Consider the following 23135-nt stretch of genomic DNA (forward strand, 5'->3'; position numbering starts at 1 on the left):
TAGTATGGAGTTAACATCACTCTAATAGACCCCCAGGTGTTTAGTATGGAGTTAACATCACTCTAATAGACCCCCAGGTGTTTAGTATGGAGTTAACATCACTCTAATAGACCCCCAGGTGTTTAGTATGGAGTTAACATCACTCTAATAGACCCCCAGGTGTTTAGTATGGAGTTAACATCACTCTAATAGACCCCCAGGTGTTTAGTATGGAGTTAACATCACTCTAATAGACCCCCAGGTGTTTAGTATGGAGTTAACATTACTCTAATAGACCCCCAGGTGTTTAGTATTGAGTTAACATTACTCTAATAGACCCCCAGGTGTTTAGTATGGTAACATCACTCTAATAGACCCCCAGGTGTTTAGTATGGAGTTAACATCACTCTAATAGACCCCCAGGTGTTTAGTATGGAGTTAACATCACTCTAATAGACCCCCAGGTGTTTAGTATGGAGTTAACATTACTCTAATAGACCCCCAGGTGTTTAGTATGGAGTTAACATCACTCTAATAGACCCCCAGGTGTTTAGTAGACATGTATTAAAAAATGCCTAAGTCACAGATTATTTTCTTGAAAATGGCCTAAGTCACTTTTTTTTGTTATGGAATGACTCTCATGTTTATCTTTTTGTAAAAAACATTTTGTTAACCCCTCAGGAAACCATTGTAAAAATCTGCATTAAAAACTCTTACATACTTGCGAGAAAATGTGTTTTTCCTTATTATCCGAAAATCATAAAAAATGACTTATGCATTTATCCTATGAGGCTAACGATATACACATGTAACCCTCGGCAATAACAGAAATAAAATCTGGTAAAAACTGGTAAAACCGGTACTTTAACTAAGAAAATATATATATATCAACTGTAGGTGTGCACTGTGTTGCACAGACAGTACAGACAGCACAGACAGCACAGACAGTACCTCTGAGGTATTTGACTTTGAGGTATTCCGAGCTGGCCTTCTGCCCCAGCAGGGGGTCGTTGAGCATGACCTTGGTCTGGGCTTTGATACCCTCGTAGAACTGGCCCATGGCCACGTGGCTTAACCCCTTCATGTACTGACACACCTCGTTGTAGGGCTCCAGCTGGAGACACCTCTGGAAGGATGGGGAGGGGAAAGAGGAGATAATGAAAGGGTCAGTGGATGTTGACAGAGCAGTGATGGGAGGCAACACAGCAGTAAAAGTTAACCCATTCTGACCTGAGATCAGATTCTAAAAATGTCTTCTACATCCTGACTGTTTTCTGAAAAAGCTCGTAGCGCGCCACCGAGTGTAGATCTGCTAAAAGGGGTTCCCACCTAAAATGGGTTAAGGGAGTGCGAGTGCCTCGGAGAGAGTGGGAGGAGACAGTAGAGATTAGTAGAGTGAGCCGAGAAGCCGTTATGGAAATCATGATCCTTAACTTCAGTGTACTGATAAGTACACTGAAGATAATTGGCAAGCTAGCACTGTGCTATGCATGTCTGTGGTGGAAGGAGTCCTCTTTAAAGCTAGCACTGTGCTATGCATGTCTGTGGTGGAAGGAGTCATCTTTAAAGCTAGCACTGTGCTATGCATGTCTGTGGCGGAAGGAGTCATCTTTAAAGCTAGCACTGTGCTATGCATGTCTGTGGTGGAAGGAGTCATCTTTAAAGCTAGCACTGTGCTATGCATGTCTGTGGTGGAAGGAGTCCTCTTTAGTTTAGCACCAGGGATGTCCCGATACACTTATTTCGTTCCCGATCCGATCCCGATACCAGAGAATAATATTTATAATAATAAAAAAAGGAAAATTACTTATTTTATCTCATGATGTTATAGCAGACTCCTTGCTCAAATGTGCACTTGCAGTTTGGGCAACTTGAAAGCAAACTCCACATGCCCCAACATTTTATTTACCTGCCATAGTGTCAGATCGGTGGTTAGACTGGCATATTCGCCGATGCAGATATGACCCAAAAGGGCCGATACGAATACTTTTCCGATAGCGATAAAGTATCGTGACATCTCTAGTTTGCACTAATACATGGTGACAAGACCTGACCGCATTCTCCACAAACATGTCGAGGAGGATCACTAAACGTGTTCTACATGCTACATCATGTACAGGAGATGTACAGTAGATGTACAGTACCTTGAAGTTGCCTATGGCCTCCTGTAATGACCCGTGGTGGTACAGCATCATGCCGCGGAGCTGGAGGGACTGGATGTGGTTCTGATTCAACATCAGGGCCTTCTGGAAACTCTCCATCGCTGCCTCGAAATCACCCAACTCCCTGAGAGAGAGAGAGAGACAGAGACAGAGAGACAGAGACAGAGACAGAGACAGAGACAGAGACAGAGACAGAGACAGAGACAGAGACAGAGACAGAGGCAGAGGCAGAGGCAGAGAGTAGAGAAGAATACAGAAGTAAAACAAAATGTATTAGTATTGGACTTCTAATTGATAATTAAATATAATACAGATGGTTCATAGCCCATGAACGATTTGAAACTAGTTTGTATTTAAATCCTTTAAATACATATACGGTATATAAGGCTGGGGAAAAATCGGGTAAAAGAACACAAAATTGAAACATTGAAAGAATTAGATTCAAGTGGTTTGTACCTGTAGGCCTGTCCGAGGCTTTTATATGCATCGATGAAGTCAGCCTTCAACTTCAGAGCCTCTTTGAAGGTCTCGATGGCTTCCTAGGAGAGAGGAAGGGTGGGAACGTTTGTACGCATTCAAACAAACTAGAAAGTTACTTTTTAGTAGCCAGAGGTCCTTTGACGAATGACCGTGAGCTTCAGTTCTTGACCGTTTCCCATGAGCCTCTATACCAAATTGCCGAATTTCGTGGAAAAGCGACGGCACAGGACTGCAAAAAGTGGCGAAAGAAAAGACGGTAGATACATTAAAAGGAAAGAGCACTAAAAAATAACGTCATTATATTCCCTATCTCACTATGTCATTGTTTTTTAACTAGACTAGTTTTCTGCTATGGTTTTATTTTGTCGTTTCTGTGATTTATAGATCTGTATGTGTCTTAGTTGTTGTGTGTAATCTCGACAGTTTTCAGGGCTGTATTGTATTAAATGGTAAATGGTGTATCTATATATAGTGCCTTTATCCAAGGCGCTTTACATAGATTGTGCATCAATTCACCCATTCACACACATTCACACACCTTTACAGAGATTGTGCATTACATTCACCCATTCACACACATTCATACACTGATGGCGGTGGAAACCATGCAAGGCACCAACCAGCACATCAGGAACAATTAGGGGTTCAGTGTCTTGTATTGCTCAAGGACACTTCGACATGTAGACAGGAGGAGGAGCCGGGTATTACAATCATTACCATAGATAAAATCCAGCATTTTCTAGCAAAATCAAAATCTAGATTCTAGCAAATTCTAACTAAAAAGGCAATAAAATAATTTGACTCGCAAATTAGTTGAGATCAATTATTGTATTAACCCATTTTGACCTGAGATCAGATTCTAAAAATGTCTTCTACATCCTGACAGTTTTCTGAATAAGCTATGTTTCTATGTCAGTCGTTCTTCGATATTTTTCAATAGCTAAAACATAACATAATGCTAACTACCAACTACCTTTGTACACATCCTACCTTGAGCATGCCTCTATGGAAGAAGGTGAGTCCTTTGTACAGCATGGCAATAGGCTGGTTCTTCTTGAGGTCCAGAGACTGCTGGAAGTCCTCCATAGCAGCAACATAGTCCTGAGGGGGGGACAGGTCAGAAGAACGTGGTCAACATGGCGAAGGACTCAAGTTTGTCTTCCTTTCAAGACCTATTTAAGCGTCAGTCACAAAGTCTCACTCAACATCCAACCCTTTTTTTAATCGACATTTCGTCATTCTTAAGACCTCCGATATGAAGAGGAGGGTTCCTCTGTGTCTGTAGATAGAAGTGTTCCTCTGTGTCTGTAGATAGTGTCTGTACCTCTGATATGAAGAGGAGGGTCCCTCTGTGTCTGTAGATAGTGTCTGTACCTCTGATATGAAGAGGAGGGTCCCTCTGTGTCTGTAGATAGTGTCTGTACCTCTGATATGAAGAGGAGGGTCCCTCTGTGTCTGTAGAGACGTGCTGAAGGCTGCAGCTGGATGGCTTTGGTCAGGTCGCCCAACGCCTCGCTGATACGACCCAGAGGGGATAAGATCTGGACACACACACACACACACACACACACACACACACACACACACACACACACACACACACACACACACACACACACACACACACACACACACACACACACACACACACACACACACACACACACACACACACACACACACACACACACGCAATCGAAAGGTCAGTATAAAGACATAAACCTGAGGATGATTCTACAATGTCTTATGGCCTGTGGCCGTGGCTCAGCGGTCCAGGCACCTTGGCTGGTAATCCAGTCTGGCAGTGTGCCGCGGGACGGGTTCGACTCCGGATCCCGACAGCCTTTACTGCATGTCACTCCCCCCCATCTCTCTATGCCCATTTCCTGTCAGCCTACTGTCTGTCCCTACTGTCTGTCCCTTTATATAAAATAAAAGGCGAAAGCCTAAAAAATTTTTTTTTTTACAATGTCTTCTAAATCCTGACAGTTTTCTGACAGTCCGCCCAGAATTATATGTACCGGTAATTGGCCCCCTGGACTCCAACCTCAAAATATGTAATATGTTCCAGGGGACAGAGAAAGAGCTCATCCTGGACAACACTATCATTGCTGTACCTTGATTTAAATGTCTGTTAGGAATGATAGTATAGTAAAAAATAAAAAATAAAGAAACTGGGAGAACAATCTGGGGGATTTGTCTGTAATGCTGTAATGTGTATTACGTGGTTCATTATTACATCTCCTAAAAGGGCAATTCACCAATTTTAAAGTAGATTATATTGTTCCATGTGGAAATCTGAAATAACTCCTCCCAAATCCTGATGTGTTCTGAATGTTGAAACCTCTCTTAACACAACCCCTACTTTTGGCGGAATGCTCCGCCATAAGGACTGTAATAACCTTCCGCTCCTGTCTGAATGCTCCGTCAGATTAGCTTTATTATGGATATCAATCCGCATCGCTGAGAACAATTTTTTCATTATTTTGGCTCAGCCTTTCCTTCTTTAGCGACCCTAGACCGGATCACGCATGCGTGCTGCCGTCCACCTCCCATTATACAGGCAGACTAAAAGCTGAATAACTCCTAATCTACGGAGCTCTCCATGGTTTGGTCAATTAGCGCGATGTTCGGAGGTCTTTGCTGATTATCCGGTGGTCTAGATGGAAACATTGGTGCTTTCTAGAGCAAGGATGGCTATATTTTAGCTCGCTAGCATTGACGCTATTTATTTAGCACAAGATGGACGCCCACAACATCCGTTTCTGTGCTGTGTGCGCAACCTCTAAATCGCCCCCACAGACCGTGGCAGTCAGAAGTTGGATTTGCGTCCAGCAGGTGGCAGCCAAACGGTTAAAAAGGCCTGGAAAATCAATGCCAGCATTTTATATTATATAGATAAGAGCATTGGGGAATCCTCACAACTCTTGACAGTACAAATGGAACCAAATGGAAGCGTATACTAATTAATTTAATTTACCGTGTAGTATTTCAGAAGCAAACCCCGAATAGAGGTGAATGTTGGAGCCGAGAATCTTCCCTTTCCCGTGGGGGACAAAAGGATGAAATTAATATAGACTATGCTTTTCTTTTATGGAATTTGAGTTTAATATGGACTTCCCGTAGCCAGCATGGATTACAGACATAGTTTTAAACCCATTTAAACCCGAGTGAAAAACATTCACTTTGAAAGAATACATATTCAAAGATTTACGCCACATTTTTTGCGATTTTTCAAAAATAGCAGACCTACAAGCTCGTAGTGCGCCACTCGGTGGCGCGCTATGAGCTTGTAGATCGGCTATTTTCAAATAGCTAAATCATAACATAATGTTTAAAACACCAAAAGGTGTTCCACAGAGCAGGAAGACACTAAGATATACTCTTCTTTCTTCCTCTCTCTCATTTCTGATCCGTTTTATAGACCTCAGTCGTGACGACTCCAAATGAGTCTCCACTCCCAGGAAGAGAAATTGGGTCTACCAACAGATCTACAAGCTCACAATATTAAATATAAAAAAAAAGGTATATAAATTAAATCTGACTTTCCTAAGCCTGCAGTCCAGATACCCTGTTACATGTTTTTTTTTTTTTTTCAGAATGGACAAAATTATTATAATCTTTTTGGAATGATTTACCACTCTGCTTGAGAAACGCTGCTGTGTCTGTTGGCATCTTTAAGAAGCTACTGAAAATGCATTTGTATACCGCAAACACTTTGGCTTGCTCCAGTGATTTCTATGTACTATGTTCTATCTTATCTATTTCTAGGTACTGTCTCTGCTGCTCTGTTTCTTATTTCATTGTTGGTTTATTTTTTTGATTGAGATGTTCTTGTTTTATTCCTTTTATTTTATTGTACAGCACCTTGTAACAACTGTTTTGAAAGGCGCTCTATAAAATAAATTACCTTACGTTACTCTTATTTGCAATATTGGCTAAATGGCTTGTGTACTCAAATCATACAGTATTTGTTGTCTTATGATGACCGTAACTTGGAATGTCTGAATGTCAGGAAATCTCTTTGAACTTGAAAGCCAGACAGCAGAGACTACTTTACATTCATATGGCATCATTTCTGGGTCATGCACTCTTTGACTGTGAAAACTCACACAAAAAGCAGCTACTGCAGTTTTCAACCTATTTTGGGCAGGAACCCATTTTGGTGTTATAGCATCATGTTATGCTTTAGCTATTGAAAAATAGCAGATCTACAAGCTCATAGCGCGCCACCGAGAGGCGCGCTACGAGCTTGTAGGTCTGCTATTTTTGAAAAATCGAAGAACGACTGACATAGAAACATAGCTTTTTCAGAAAACTGTCAGGATGTAGAAGACATTTTTTTAATCTGATCTCAGGTCAGAATGGGTTAAGGACCTTGGACATTTTTAGTCACATAACACTTTGAACGGTTTGCAGAATTGCAGTACATTTCAAGCACAACTAAATGCAAAAACTGTTAACCGTGGAAACGACACCATAATATTATTACACTTTAAAACCCATTCTGACCTGAGATCAGATTCTAAAAATGTCTTCTACATCCTGACAGTTTTCTGAAAAAGCTATGTTTCTATGTCAGTCGTTCTTCGATTTTTCAAAAAATAGCAGACCTACAAGCTCGTAGTGCGCCACTCGGTGGCGCGCTATGAGCTTGTAGATCTGCTATTTTTTCAATAGCTAAAGCATAACATAACGCTAACACCAAAAGGGGTTCCCGCCCCAAAATGGGTTAAAACAGGGTCCACCGTTTTCAATTCATCATAACATTTAGAGACATACAAATATACAGTGAGTCAGATTTGACGGGGGGGGGGGGGGGGGGGGGGGTCCGTCCGTATAGGTGCCCTTTGAGAGAGCGGTTTTGAAGGAGTCTAGGGATGTGTCTGTCCTCACCTCAGCTCTCTGTTCGTACACCTCCGGCCGGTTGGGCTCCAGGGTAATGACTCGGCTGAGCTCGTACAACGCCAGGTCAGCATTTTTTATATCCTGGCACAGAAACAGAGGACGGGGGGGGGGGGGGATACACACAACTACTGAGAGGATATATATACACAACAAATAGACAAAACTGCTGACAAGGTTCTTTAACCCATTTTAGACCCGAGGATGATTCTATACAAATGTCTTCTAAATCCTGACAGTTTTCAGAAAAACCCTATGTTTCTATGTCAGTCGTTCTCAAACATTTTCATGTCAAGGACCCCAAAAATGATATGTAATTGGCCACCGACCCCCATCTCGAAATATGATGTTCCAGTGACATGATGGAGGGGAAAGGAACTGGTTGGAATAACGTGTTCCTTCCACGCGCTACGTCCAACCAGGGAAACTCCCCCCTGTCAGGTGTAAAGGAGCAACTTGGACACTCAGGCATGAAGGAAGCATGAGTTCAAGTCCGTTGCTCTCCCCTTGTCCCCCATATATGGGGACTAGGTTGGTCTCCCCTTGTCCCCCATATATGGGGACTAGGTTGGTCTCCCCTTGTCCCCCATATATGGGGACTAGGTTGGCGGAGGGTGTGTAGAGCCCAGGATCACATTAGATGATTGACACAGGGGTGAAAAATGGGTTACAAAATCGTGGGATAAATACAAATATTTAAAGGTATATTCAGTGATTTCACTTAATTCAAATATCACTTATTTTTTTGTTTTGTTGTGACAATCCTCCCTACTATAGAGTGTGCTGGCCATATAAGGAGTTCCTCCCTGTCCCCAGTTAACCCCTGGGGGTCAAAAAACCTTAGGTTTCGTTTTTGACTCTCTATCCTGATTGGACGAAAGGCTGGGTCCCACAGCCAAAAACGAAACCTAAGGTTTTTTGAGTGAAATCACTGAATATACCTTTAAAAAAGGATATCGATATCGGCCAAAATGTGTCATCGGCAACATCCCTAGTCAAAACTCACCTGGATGCTTTTCTTTCCATAAGCTATCCCTCTCCCGTAGATGGCACTGACCAGCTCTGGGTCGCTCTGCAACAACACAGACACAGACAACAAAATAAGTGTTTTGTTGAATAAAAAGGCAAAAAACATTTCATTTTCACCATCAGAGACTGGATTTACAAACATAATCTATTCGTGGCTGCAGTGGCAGTCCTAATAGGTGTATTGTTTGACAATAATAAATAATGATATCTCTTCTCCAATGGACATTGGTTTATTAAAAAAAAAGGACAGTACCCGCAGTTGTTTGGCACATTAAGTATCATTAAGTCTCAGTATACTTTACTACTTTAAACTGCCAACCATTTTCTAAAGCATACAGTTATTTGTTTGATTTTCGAGGAAAACATTGAATAGAATATAGAGGATATGCGCATGCATAAAGTGAATGGCACAATCGAGTGGCAAAGCGAATTTAACATAGTTTAATGCAATCAGATACTAGGACTTTTCCGTTAGGAAGTATGGGCTGTCGAGGACAAAACGTCTTTTTTGCGACTCCCCACAAAACTTCCAGGTATGAGGAAGTCACACACATACAGTCTATATCCCATTACTTTCAGTATGGTACTATGAATGTCAATTACAGATCAGATATCATTACACGGTTATATCCACAATGACATGTATTGACATATAGAGCGTCGCAGTCCCCCTTTCAGAACAACGAGTGGCCCAGGAAATGAATCTCCATTCATTTTCTCCATAGGCTTTTCCTAAAGTATTTATTTAAAGACGGTTACGCCGCGGACAAAGCCAACTCGGATCGTGACAAATCATGACCACATACACAATATTTTGTGCCGATCAAATAATTTGAATTTGAATGTAATTATTGTCATGATTTGTCACGATCCGAGTTGGCTTTGTCCGCGGCGTAACCGTCTTTAAATAAATACTTTAAGAAAAGCCTATGGTGAAAATTAATGGAGAATCATTTCCTGGGCCACTCGTCGTTCTGAAAGGGGGCGGGACTGTGACGCTCTATAGCATAGTGGGGCGGCAGTGGGTCAGCGGTAGAGTGGCCGGATGGAAACTGCAAGGTTGCCAGTTCGAACCCTGTGGGCTCCCCCAGAGTCAGCGTCAAAGTATCCTTGAGCAAGACACTGAATCCCTAATTGCTCCCGATGTGCTGGTTGGTTACCTTGCATGGTTTCCGCCGCCATCGGTGTATGAATGTGTGTGTGAATGGGTGAATGTAATGCACTATCTATGTAAAGCGCCTTGGATAAAGGCGCTATGTAAATGCACCATTTTTTTACAGCCTATAGTTTAAGTGCATTGAATGCAGACTGACCTGTAGTAACAGAGAGAAGTGCTTGATGGCTTCGTCGTAAAGGCCATTACCTATCAGGACATACCCTATGGCTGCAACGACAGGAGACAGAGATGAGACACGCCACAGGGGAGCAAGTGTTGTACAGTAGACATTAACGCATTTTGGGCGAAAACCCATTTTGGCGTTGGCATCATGTCATGCTTTAGATATTGAAAAATAGCAGATCTACAAGCTCATAGCGCGCCACCGAGTGGCACGCTACGAGCTTGTAGGTCTGCTATTTTTGAAAAATCGAAGAACGACTGACATAGAAACATAGCTTTTTCAGAAAACTGTCATTTTCAAACAGACATTTTTATAATCTGATCTCAGGTCAGAATGGAAAACTGTCAGGATGTAGAAGACATTTTTAGAATCTGATCTCAGGTCAGAATGGGTTAAAGGCTTGTCAGGACAGCTCAATTCAGTGCACTGTCGTTAAAAATGTCAAAAAAGGCTTTTATCAAGAAAAAAGTGTCAACTTACCAAGTTCTTCATTCGTATTGTGGTTCTCTACAGGGAAAGGGAATTTCTTCTGTTCGATGAACAGTTTGGCTTGGGTCTGTGAGAATAGGATAGGATAGAATTAGAATAGACTTTATTTTGCCATTAGCACATAGGAGCGCATAGGACATTTTGGAGCTCAGCTCCCAGGCGGCATTAAAAAGAGACAGATAAGACAGGGAAATAGGGCTGTATTTTGCGTGTCTTAAGTACTAGGTCTTATTCCCTAACTTGAGTAAACTAAAGATCTGGAGGCGTGATCAATGCCATTTGGCTATTCTGAGTGGCCAAAGAGCATTGATCACGCCTCCAGGTCTTTAGTTTACTCAAGTTAGGGAATAAGACCTGGTACTTAAGACACGCAAAATACAGCCCATACAATCCTAGAATAAATGAGTACCTTCATAATCAATCTAAAAACAGTGCAAAAGATGTGCAATTCATCTATCGTACTACAGTGAGGGAGAAAGACACATGCAAGCACATACAGTACAAGTAAGAAATATTGACTCATTACAAAAGTCAGCATGCACGCGTCATTTTACATGTAAGCAAAAATAGATAGGCCTATTAGACATTAAGTGAGCAATGCATGCGTGCATGCATGCATGGACACATTACGATGCAGAACAAGATTGCAACTAAGTTACTGCAGCGTTCAGATTGTGGTTTCCTGCGTGAGGCCAACAGAGTAACGAATCAACCCCGAGTGCAGAAAATGGAACACACAAAACTTACATGTATGCCTAAAGATAGTAATTTTGGGGCGGGAACCCCTTTTGGTGTTAGCATTATGTTATGCTTTAGCTATTGAAAAAAAGCAGATCTACAAGCTCATAGCACGCCACCGAGTGGCGCGCTATGAGCTTGTAGGTCTGCTATTTTTCTGCAGTCATAACAGAACCATCTAAACACTACAACATGCAGTCATAACAGAACCATCTAAACACTACAGCATGCAGAGGAGAAGTCATAACAGAACCATCTAAACACTACAGCATGCAGAGGAGAAGTCATAACAGAACCATCTAAATACTACAACATGCAGAGGAGAAGTCATAACAGAACCATCTAAATACTACAACATGCAGAGGGAAAAGTCATAACAGAACCATCTAAACACTACAGCATGCAGGCATAACAGAACCATCTAAATACTACAACATGCAGAGGAGAAGTCATAACAGAACCATCGAAATACTACAACATGCAGAGGAGAAGTCATAACAGAACCATCTAAACACTACAGCATGCAGAGGAGAAGTCATAACAGAACCATCTAAACACTACAGCATGCAGAGGAGAAGTCATAACAGAACCATCTAAACACTACAACATGCAGAGGAGAAGTCATAACAGAACCATCTAAACACTACAACATGCAGAGGAGAAGTCATAACAGAACCATCTAAACACTACAGCATGCAGAGGAGAAGTCATAACAGAACCATCTAAATACTACAACATGCAGAGGAGAAGTCATAACAGAACCATCTAAACACTACAACATGCAGAGGAGAAGTCATAACAGAACCATCTAAACACTACAACATGCAGAGGAGAAGTCATAACAGAACCATCTAAACACTACAACATGCAGAGGAGAAGTCATAACAGAACCATCTAAATACTACAACATGCAGAGGAGAAGTCATAACAGAACCATCTAAACACTACAGCATGCAGAGGAGAAGTGATAACAGAACCATCTAAACACTACAGCATGCAGAGGAGAAGTGATAACAGAACCATCTAAACACTACAGCATGCAGAGGAGAAGTCATAACAGAACCATCTAAACACTACAGCATGCAGAGGAGAAGTCATAACAGAACCATCTAAACACTACAGCATGCAGTCATAACAGAACCATCGAGGTTCATAGCGTTGCTATGAGGCGCGCTACGAGCTTGTAGGTCTTCTATTTTTGAAAAATCGAAGAACGACTGACATAGAAACATAGCTTTTTCAGAAAACTGTCAGGATGTAGAAGACAATTTTAGAATCTGATCTCAGGTCAAAATGGGGTTACTTAAAGGGGGTATGTCACGGCCCGAGATTAACGTTGCTGATAAGGGACATCACGTGGTCTGAATGAAAACGATTTCAAACGACACGTGACTATATCTCAGGCTCTGACGTGCCTAGCATCTAGTCAAGCTGAGTGGCTAGCGCACTAAAGGCTACCTGTTTTGAGGTAACTTTCTGCGTCATACTACGTGAAAGTATCATAAAAAATAAAAAAAATCGGTCGCAAATCTTCGTTACAATGACATTGAGTTGACGTGTAAGTTTTACGGTAAACTGTTGCGTTTTTTTTTTTTCGCGTGACGAGTTCCATGCTCTCCCCGTCTCCCCCCGCTGGCATGGCCTCAAACACGGCTAAGTGCTGAACAGGGCTCCGTGCTGGAGCCCTGGAGCTTCACATGAGGTTACCACTGCCTGTCTAGCGCCACAGCGCCGGGCTAACCTGAGCCCTCTCTCCCTCTCTCGACTCCCTCTCTCGACTCTCTCTCTCTCTCTCTCTCTCTCTCACACACACACACACACACACTCTGTCTCTCTAATGATTAGGCCAGTTGCTGTATAGTGTTGTATAGCCTATCTGATCAGCGATCACCAGGGAGCAGCGACAACACACACACACACACACACACACACACACACACACACACACACACACACACACACACACTCACGTCTCACACACTGCGTCTTGCATCAGCCTTCAGCGCGCATATGGACTGCCTTACGCACCGCCAGTCTCTCCCTCCGTATCTCTCTCTCCCTCTCTCTCTCTCTCTCTCTCTCTAATAAGAATAATAAAACGCATCACAGCGCGACAACATGTGAAGATTAGATATATTCGAAGAAACTATAGCATTTAGGAACCACTGGAAAAAATAACAAGTATCCGTGCGCTGCGGTGCGCAACTAGGAGCTCTCCAATAGCCACACTCAGGCCCAGGCTATACGTCCATGGATCTTTTACAAAACGCACATTTCTTTGTGCGTTTGGGCCTTTCAGCCACACGCAAACGGCGTTTTTGGCCACTCAAACGGAGGTTTTGGAAACGGATAAATAAGTGGAGATTTTCGAAAATATTTGTTTCAGTGGAGCTGTGTAGTCATGCGAAACGGAGCTTTTGAGAAACGATGATGTCACCGCTTATTAGCGCATATCATTTTTACTATAATTAGGCAATAATATGCAGCCCATTGACTGCATGTCACTCTGCCTACATGCTGACAATGTGCGCACGTTGTATTAGCCTACATTATAACGTGACATTTATTATACAGCTCGAAAATATAGCCTCTCTGCAAGCTCACAACTGGTTGTGGACACTTCTATAGGTCTGACTCTGCTATTAATTTCTGTACCAAGTCGCCAGAGCAATGGTAAAGTGTCTATCATCTTTTAATTATATGGAGAGAAAAGTCGAGAGTCGGGATCTGGAGATTGCTGACAGACAATGAAAGAAACATATACTTCCACTCACAATTTAGGTGGCTTTAGGTGGTACTTATTCCTTCATTAAAAAATATGATTGGCACCTCATAAGTGTAAATATAAAATCCAATATAATATAGCCTACAATTGAAACCTGCTACTGCAGTGATTTTATCCTGTGTTCAATGCGTTGCTGCGTTTGTGTGTGGACATATATCTCTGTCGTATGGCCAGGGATTTCTTCTAAAACGGAGGACGAAAATATCCGTTTTGCAAAAGATCCATGCACGTATAGCCTGGGCCTCAGAAGGCATGTGATGTCTTCGTCTAATGAAACGATCATCTCATTAATCATTGACATGGCGTTATTTAGGCTATAATGATCAACTTGTATGGGTGATCATTTTATGTATATCAAATATTCTATTAACTCAAGGTAATTAATGCTACAGCTCTGAATATAAATGTCGGAACTGGTGTAAAATGGAGAATAAGTCTGTTGCAGTGTTGCGTACTGAAAACCAGAACAGGTACGCTCGCCCCTTTTCCAACTCACCCCCACGAAAAGTGAAGAGCGGTCGCCCTGGGATTTCGAAAAGTGAAGGCGGCTTGCCCCAAAGCCATGAATAGCTCGCTCCCAAAGTGTGGTTATCTCGCCCCACAGCGTGGATATCTCGCCCCAAAGCACGAATATCTCGCCCCATGTTTATTTCATGTTTATTTTACCTTATTTCTCATATTAGAACCTTTAGAATCAATGTTGTTTGTCAAAGGAGAACATTTAGAACCAGTTTGTTGTTGTTGGTCAAATGAAAATGATGCATGGTACCCAGGGGGGAAACCACCCTTTTTTTAGGAAACCTGCATTTGCCATGACCTCAAAGGTTGTCCACCAGAAATAATATCTCATAGGATCACAACCTATATGGACAACCCGGTCAATTTATTTTGCTGGAAATCAGAAAATATAGGTTTGGCACTAACTTCTGAACCAGATGAGCTAGAAATGCAAACTTGGTGTCTATTTCATGGTTTCTGACCATGAGAGACTCAATGGAATACCTATTTTTTATTATTGGGTGTGTCTGGACCCTTATTGTGCATATTTACAAGATGGTGACTACCCGAAACGTGAAACGTGAAAAAGAAAAGAGACATTGTCTCTTTTCTTTTGCAGCCATATTGACAATATGCAAGCTCAAGGATATATGTCCCTTCTGGGCCATACATTAGCCAATGGATTAATATTGCTTGTGTTTGCCAAAACAGTCAACACTCAGAAATCATGGTAAAGCACAATTTCGATATTATTAATTTTGACAATTTAGATATTATTTCTGGTGGACAACCTTTGAGGTCATGGCAAATGCAGGTTTCCTAAAAAAAGGGTGGTTTGCCCCCTGGGTACCATGCATCATTTTCATTTGACCAACAACAACAAACTGGTTCTAAATGTTCTCCTTTGACAAACAACATTGATTCTAAAGGTTCTAATATGAGAAATAAGGTAAAATAAACATGAAATAAACATGGGGCGAGATATTCGTGCTTTGGGGCGAGATATCCACGCTGTGGGGCGAGATAACCACACTTTGGGAGCGAGCTATTCATGGCTTTGGGGCAAGCCGCCTTCACTTTTCGAAATCCCAGGGCGACCGCTCTTCACTTTTCGTGGGGGTGAGTTGGAAAAGGGGCGAGCGTACCTGTTCTGGTTTTCAGTACGCAACACTGCAACAGACTTATTCTCCATTTTACACCAGTTCCGACATTTATATTCAGAGCTGTAGCATTAATTACCTTGAGTTAATAGAATATTTGATATACATAAAATGATCACCCATACAAGTTGATCATTATAGCCTAAATAACGCCATGTCAATGATTAATGAGATGATCGTTTCATTAGACGAAGACATCACATGCCTTCTGAGGCCCAGGCTATACGTGCATGGATCTTTTGCAAAACGGATATTTTCGTCCTCCGTTTTAGAAGAAATCCCTGGCCATACGACAGAGATATATGTCCACACACAAACGCAGCAACGCATTGAACACAGGATAAAATCACTGCAGTAGCAGGTTTCAATTGTAGGCTATATTATATTGGATTTTATATTTACACTTATGAGGTGCCAATCATATTTTTTAATGAAGGAATAAGTACCACCTAAAGCCACCTAAATTGTGAGTGGAAGTATATGTTTCTTTCATTGTCTGTCAGCAATCTCCAGATCCCGACTCTCGACTTTTCTCTCCATATAATTAAAAGATGATAGACACTTTACCATTGCTCTGGCGACTTGGTACAGAAATTAATAGCAGAGTCAGACCTATAGAAGTGTCCACAACCAGTTGTGAGCTTGCAGAGAGGCTATATTTTCGAGCTGTATAATAAATGTCACGTTATAATGTAGGCTAATACAACGTGCGCACATTGTCAGCATGTAGGCAGAGTGACATGCAGTCAATGGGCTGCATATTATTGCCTAATTATAGTAAAAATGATATGCGCTAATAAGCGGTGACATCATCGTTTCTCAAAAGCTCCGTTTCGCATGACTACACAGCTCCACTGAAACAAATATTTTCGAAAATCTCCACTTATTTATCCGTTTCCAAAACCTCCGTTTGAGTGGCCAAAAACGCCGTTTGCGTGTGGCTGAAAGGCCCAAACGCACAAAGAAATGTGCGTTTTGTAAAAGATCCATGGACGTATAGCCTGGGCCTGAGTGTGGCTATTGGAGAGCTCCTAGTTGCGCACCGCAGCGCACGGATACTTGTTATTTTTTCCAGTGGTTCCTAAATGCTATAGTTTCTTCGAATATATCTAATCTTCACATGTTGTCGCGCTGTGATGCGTTTTATTATTCTTATTAGAGAGAGAGAGAGAGAGAGAGAGGGAGAGAGAGATACGGAGGGAGAGACTGGCGGTGCGTAAGGCAGTCCATATGCGCGCTGAAGGCTGATGCAAGACGCAGTGTGTGAGACGTGAGTGTGTGTGTGTGTGTGTGTGTGTGTGTGTGTGTGTGTGTGTGTGTGTGTGTGTGTGTGTGTGTGTGTGTGTGTGTGTGTTGTCGCTGCTCCCTGGTGATCGCTGATCAGATAGGCTATACAACACTATACAGCAACTGGCCTAATCATTAGAGAGACAGAGTGTGTGTGTGTGTGTGTGTGAGAGAGAGAGAGAGAGAGAGAGAGAGTCGAGAGAGGGAGTCGAGAGAGGGAGAGAGGGCTCAGGTTAGCCCGGCGCTGTGGCGCTAGACAGGCAGTGGTAACCTCATGTGAAGCTCCAGGGCTCCAGCACGGAGCCCTGTTCAGCACTTAGCCGTGTTTGAGGCCATGCCAGCGGGGGGAGACGGGGAGAGCATGGAACTCGTCACGCGAAAAAAAAAAAACGCAACAGTTTACCGTAAAACTTACACGTCAACTCAATGTCATTGTAACGAAGATTTTCCAGTGAAAAAAAAAATTTTTGGTTGACACTTTCAACAATTATGAAGCTAAGTCTGACACCAAAACCACTAGCATGAGTTGATAGCCACCAGGACTGCTAACTCGCAGAGCCCAGAGGCGCTCTGCCCTTAGTCCAGATACAAGATCAATTTCATTGGTCAAATTGTGCGATCCCGACCTGATGTCATAATCCAAAATGCTAATTTTAATAGCATTATTAGCTCCCGAGGGCCGTGACATCCCCCCTTTAAAAGATCACAAATTACAGACGTAATCACATAAACATCACATAAATTAGAGACCTAGTTACATATTAGTTCAGAGTCCACAGATAGTGACTCTATAGAATGACTACTGCAAAAGTTACAGTATATTGTTGCACGTTTTACATAAACCTAAACATTAGTGTTGTAACGCATTGTGTGCAGCAGTGCAGAATTAGAAACTATAAATGGGAGCATTGCGGTAGTTTGGGGCCGGCCGGCAGGCACGGAAGTCAAACCTGTCCCATGCTCACCTCAAACGGTAAAAACCCTCAACATATTATGTTCCCCCAGCTGTCATATCAGGCAGCTTGTCAGTTGTCAGTTGAACAAACCACCATCACCTCCCCCAACTCTTCCTGTTGTACCATTTAACCTGAGATCAGATTCAAAAAATGTCTTCTACATCCTGACAGTTTTCTGAAAAAGCTATGTTTCTATGTCAGTCGTTCTTCGATTTTTTTCAAAAATAGCAGACCTACAAGCTCGTATGAGTTTGTAGATCTGCTATTTTTCAATAGCTAAAGCATAGCATAATGCTAACACCAAAATGGGTTCCCTAGTTGCCCTGCCATTCAGTGTGGGTTCACATGTACTGTGCATTACTTTTCATTTTAGTATGGAGTATCTTTAGGCACTGCTCTGACAGGGTTTACTGTACGTCCATGTAATTAATAACTATGTATCTTTAGGCTCTGTGTGAACATTCCATCCATTTATTTATTGATATGGCATCATGGTTCTCTTATACAGCTGAGGCCGTGATTAGACATAGGCCCGTCACTGATTAATTACCATAATGACTCATACCATCTTTGGTGTTTTAATTTACGCTCAAATGGTCTATAAGTGTTAATGTATCTTCCCTGACCTCGATTAGGCTATGGGACATATTAAAAAGCTCATAATGTAGTTTAATAATAATTAGGTTAAGCCATTCTGACCCGAGATCAGATTATATAAATGTCTTCTACATCCTGACAGTTTTCTGAAAAAGCTATTGTTCCTATGTCAGTCGTTCTTCGATTTTTCAAAAACAGCAGACCTACAAGCTTGCTGTGAGCTTGTAGATCTGCTATTTTTCAATAGCTAAAGCATAACATAATGCTAACACCAAAAGGGGTTCCCGCCCAAAATGGGTTAAGAAGAAGTAGCTCAAACTGACATGTGTCATGATTAGATTTGGCTTATAGTTTAGAAAATTCAAACCACAGTGATGTTCTTCAAAAAAGGAAATGGTTACTGACTATATCAGTGATCACTTGATCTACTATGTGACTGTGCGTGTGCGCATGTGTGTAATGTGTATGCGTGTGTGTGTGTGTGTGTGTGTGTGCGGGCGTGTGCGTGTAAGAGAGGACAATATCTCACAAGAATCTTCTCTGCGTTCAGGGAGAAGATGGACTCGCAGGGTGGGTTGCTCCCTTCTTCACAGTCTGGGTCTTCCAACTGCAAAATGGACGACTCTAAGAAGACAATGTGGGAGAAAAAAATAATGAATTATCCCACCAAGATATTATTGACACACTGCAGAGACAGTAGAAAGAATGGAGTATAAACCAATCATATAAACGACGGAAGGACCACTGGCCAGAAGCAACTTTAGGCCTGACGTCGCAAATAAAGAAAAACGTTCGCTCTGAAATAATATATATATTCAAAGATTTGTGCCGCATTTTCACGATTTTTCAAAAAATAGCAGACCTACAAGCTCGTAGCGCGCCACTCGGTGGTGCGCTACGAGCTTGTAGATCTGCTATTTTTCCAATAGCTAAAGCATAACATGATGCTTAGTTAAAACACCAAAAGGGGTTCCCGACACAGAATGGGTTAAGAATTATGCTACACTATCTGGCAACCTTGACATGAGCCCATTCATCAAAACAAACAAAAAAAGTCCTAGATCAGTGTATTAATTAAACAGTTAACCCATTCTGACCCGAGATCAGATTCATACGAGGTTTCCACCGGACACACACTGGTCTGATTAACCCATTCTGACCTGAGATCAGATTCTAAAAATGTCGGTCGTTCTTCGATTTTTGAAAAAATAGCAGACCTACAAGCTCGTAGCGCGCCACTCGGTGGCGCGCTATGAGCTTGTAGATCTGCTATTTTTCAATAGCTAAAGCATAACATGATGCTAACACCAAAATGGGTTCCCGTTCAGAATGGGTTAAACTAACCAAGATTGCACCTGTCAGGAAAGCATGGGTTATGCTTTTTTTTTTATCCGTCCGTCCAGTCTTTGTTGTTATTATTATTATTTTAAACAAGCCGTGTATTGTACATAATAGGCTATCTCAGATGTCAAAGTGACTCTCAACCCTGATGACTTCCAAAACAGCGATTTATGTTCAAAGCTCCTTGTGGTGACTGGAACAATCTACCTGTCCATATTCGTTCAATAACATCTTTTCATTTGTTTAACCCATTCTGAACGGGAACCCATTTTGGTGTCAGCATCATGTTATGCTTTAGCTATTGAAAAATAGCAGATCTACAAGCTCATACGAGCTACGAGCTTGTAGGTCTGCTATTTTTTCAAAAATCGAAGAACGACTGACATTTTTTAGAATCTGATCTCAGGTCAGAATGGGTTAATCGGACCAGTGTGTGTCCAGTGGAAACCTCGTATGAATCTGATCTCAGGTCAGAATGGGTAAAAACTGTGCTGTCCTCTCATCTGGAGACTACCTGTTCATGTTTTCACTAATCATCACTGTAGCAGATGTTATGTCTACGTTATGTCCATGTTATGTGAAATGTTGTTTTGTTGCAGTTTTTGCTTTGTTGTTTTTTGTTTTGTTGCAGTTTTTGTTTTGTTTTGCTGCTGTTCGTTTGTTTATCTAGGAATTGTATTGTTTTGTCTTGTATTGTTTTGTCTGGTTGAATTGTTTGTAAATAAGGTGTCTTTATGTATGAAGTGTACTTTGTGAATTACCCTTTGACCCCCTTGAAAACGAGATAGTTCATCTCAAGGGATTGCTCCTAATAAAGACATTCCAGACAGCAAAGCGTGCTCCTCATATAGCGCGGTTTGGAGTCAAAGCGTGCTCCTCATATAGCGCGGTTTGGAGTCAAAGCGTGCTCCTCATATAGCGCGGTTTGGAGTCAAAGCGTGCTCCTCATATAGCGCGGTTTGGAGTCAAAGCGTGCTCCTCATACAGCGCGGTTTGGAGTCAAAGCGTGCTCCTCATACAGCGCGGTTTGGAGTCAAAGCGTGCTCCTCATATAGCGCGGTTTGGAGTCAAAGCGTGCTCCTCATATAGCGCGGTTTGGAGTCAAAGCGTGCTCCTCATATAGCGCGGTTTGGAGTCAAAGCGTGCTCCTCATATAGCGCGGTTTGGAGTCAAAGCGTGCTCCTCATATAGCGCGGTTTGGAGTCAAAGCGTGCTCCTCATATAGCGCGGTTTGGAGTCAAAGCGTGCTCCTCATATAGCGCGGTTTGGAGTCAACAGTAGTTCATTCCACACAGCTCTACAACTCAGAACTCAAGTGTTCTTCTTCCAAAAAAGTATGCAATGATGATCAGGACCACAGAAATGTCCTATAACTCAGCATTGGTGGTGGGCTGGAGTTGCTGTTTTGACAAGTTTGCAGTTCGTACAATGTGAATAAGATTGGATAGTACTGCTAAATAACAGCAAATGAAACAACAACAAAAAAGCCAACATGCACTTCTTCTTTCATGGGGGTAATCAAAGAAGTGCAACCCAACCACCACCAATACACAGAAATATATACTCAGTGCGTTTATATTTTTAAACCTCAATATAGCCGTCAGTTTGGAGATCTAAATATGGCCTTTTGCACAAGACCACACACAGCTTCAGCTATATCTCACCTCCAGCCTGTCATAGGGCACGGAAGTAAAGCAGTCTAGTTAGCACACACACACACACACACACACACACACACACACACACACACACACACACACACACACACACACACACACACACACACACACACACACACACAGACTTGTTACGGTTAATCTGCCGCACGAATGCTACACAGAGTTTGGTGACCTGTCGAAATCAGTGACGCCAAAGAACAGGGCGCTGTTACAAATATTATTGGGCAAACAAATATAATATCTAAAGACACGCCAAGAACAAAAAATAATAATCAGTCGTTCCCAAAAAGGATTGTGGTGTTGGCATCATGTTATGCTTTAGCTATTTAAAAATAGCAGATCTACAAGCTCATAGCGTGCCACTCGTACGAGCTTGTAGGTCTGCTATTTTTTGAAAAATCCAAGAACGACTGACATTTTTAAGAATCTGATCTCAGGTCAGAATGGGTTATAATCAGACCAGTGTGTGTGTGTGTGTGTGTGTGTCCAGTGGAAACCTCGTATGAATCTGATCTGCAGGTCAGAATGGGTTAATCATCAGACCAGTGTGTGTGTGTCCAGTGGAAACCTCGTATGAATCTGATCTCAGGTCAGAATGGGTTAAAAAAAAAGATCAAGTTGACCTATGTGTCGAGCTACCTTTCTTAATAGCCAGGGTCACGTAAATCGATAGGTAACCAACATGGATATAACGCGAGTCAGTTAGCTTCGGGGTTCTACACACATTTCTCCTCTACTACTGAGAGAGAGAGAGAGAGAGAGAGAGAGAGAGACAGTAAATAGCAGACCTACAAGCTCATAGCGCGCCACCGAGTGGCGCGCTATGAGCTTGTAGATCTGCTATTTTTCACTTATTGTACTGAGAGAGAGAGAGAGAGAGAGAGAGAGAGAGAGAGAGAGAGAGAGAGAGAGAGAGAGAGAGATATTCAGAAACACTGTATGTATCCCATGGTGAGAGAGAGAGAGAGAGAGAGAGAGAGAGAGAGAGAGAGAGAGAGAGAGAGATATTCAGCAACACTGACTGTATCCCATGGTGAGAGAGAGACAGAGAGAGACAGAGAGAGAGAGGACGTGGCGCCTTTCCTTCCTTCCTTACCACAGTCCTGTGCATATTCCTCCCACTCGGACGGCGAGCTGCAGCCATGCTTGTTGTGCAGCTCGCTGTTGAAGAAGGTGAGCGTGGAGAAGTACTCCGTGGAGAAGACCACGGCCCGCGGGGAGGAGACACAGAGCAGCCACAGCACAGCTAGCACGGCAACGGCGCGGCTGATGGCAGCAGGTGCCATGTTGTTGGCTTTCATTACACTGTGACTCTCCTCTACTACTGTCTGTCTGTGGGAGGAGGAGGGGGGCAGCGTCTAGTGAGCAGATCTAATGAGCACATTTAGGAGTTCCGGTGGACGATCTCTTCAAAATAAGAGTATCCTCTAGTCTAGAGTATTGAAAAAAAAGTTTAATTTGCACATTAACCCATTCTGACCTGAGATCAGATTCTAAAAATGTCTTCTACATCCTGACAGTTTTCATTCTGACCTGAGAGCAGATTAAAAAAAGGTTTTCTATGTCAGTCGCTCTTCGATTTTTCAAAAAATAGCAGACCTACAAGCTCGTAGCGCCACTCGGTGGCACTTCTATGTAGTTAAAGAACAGAAAAGGAATTCATCATAAAGTACCCTCTCGAGTATTGAAAAAAAAGTTTAATTTTGCACA

General features: G+C 42.3%; 1 protein-coding gene across 1 annotated transcript in view; it reads right to left on the minus strand.

The window, feature by feature from the left end:
- Positions 1-22711, minus strand: part of ttc13 (tetratricopeptide repeat domain 13) — a gene marked incomplete at its 5' end in the record, with an annotated part of 42289 nt that extends 19578 nt beyond the window's left edge. Inside the window, 11 exons of the mRNA XM_083791021.1 lie at positions 931-1105; positions 2124-2265; positions 2598-2680; positions 3612-3722; positions 4046-4162; positions 7518-7610; positions 8533-8598; positions 9869-9939; positions 10376-10451; positions 18935-19029; positions 22522-22711. Of these exons, the coding sequence (XP_083647147.1) occupies positions 931-1105; positions 2124-2265; positions 2598-2680; positions 3612-3722; positions 4046-4162; positions 7518-7610; positions 8533-8598; positions 9869-9939; positions 10376-10451; positions 18935-19029; positions 22522-22711 (1219 nt within the window). The remainder of the gene's footprint in view (positions 1-930; positions 1106-2123; positions 2266-2597; positions 2681-3611; positions 3723-4045; positions 4163-7517; positions 7611-8532; positions 8599-9868; positions 9940-10375; positions 10452-18934; positions 19030-22521) is intronic.
- Between the last annotated feature and the right edge of the window lie 424 nt (positions 22712-23135).

This window comes from Protomyctophum parallelum, assembly GCF_964188405.1.
Source record: "Protomyctophum parallelum genome assembly, chromosome: 19".
In the NCBI taxonomy this organism is placed as follows: domain Eukaryota; kingdom Metazoa; phylum Chordata; class Actinopteri; order Myctophiformes; family Myctophidae; genus Protomyctophum; species Protomyctophum parallelum.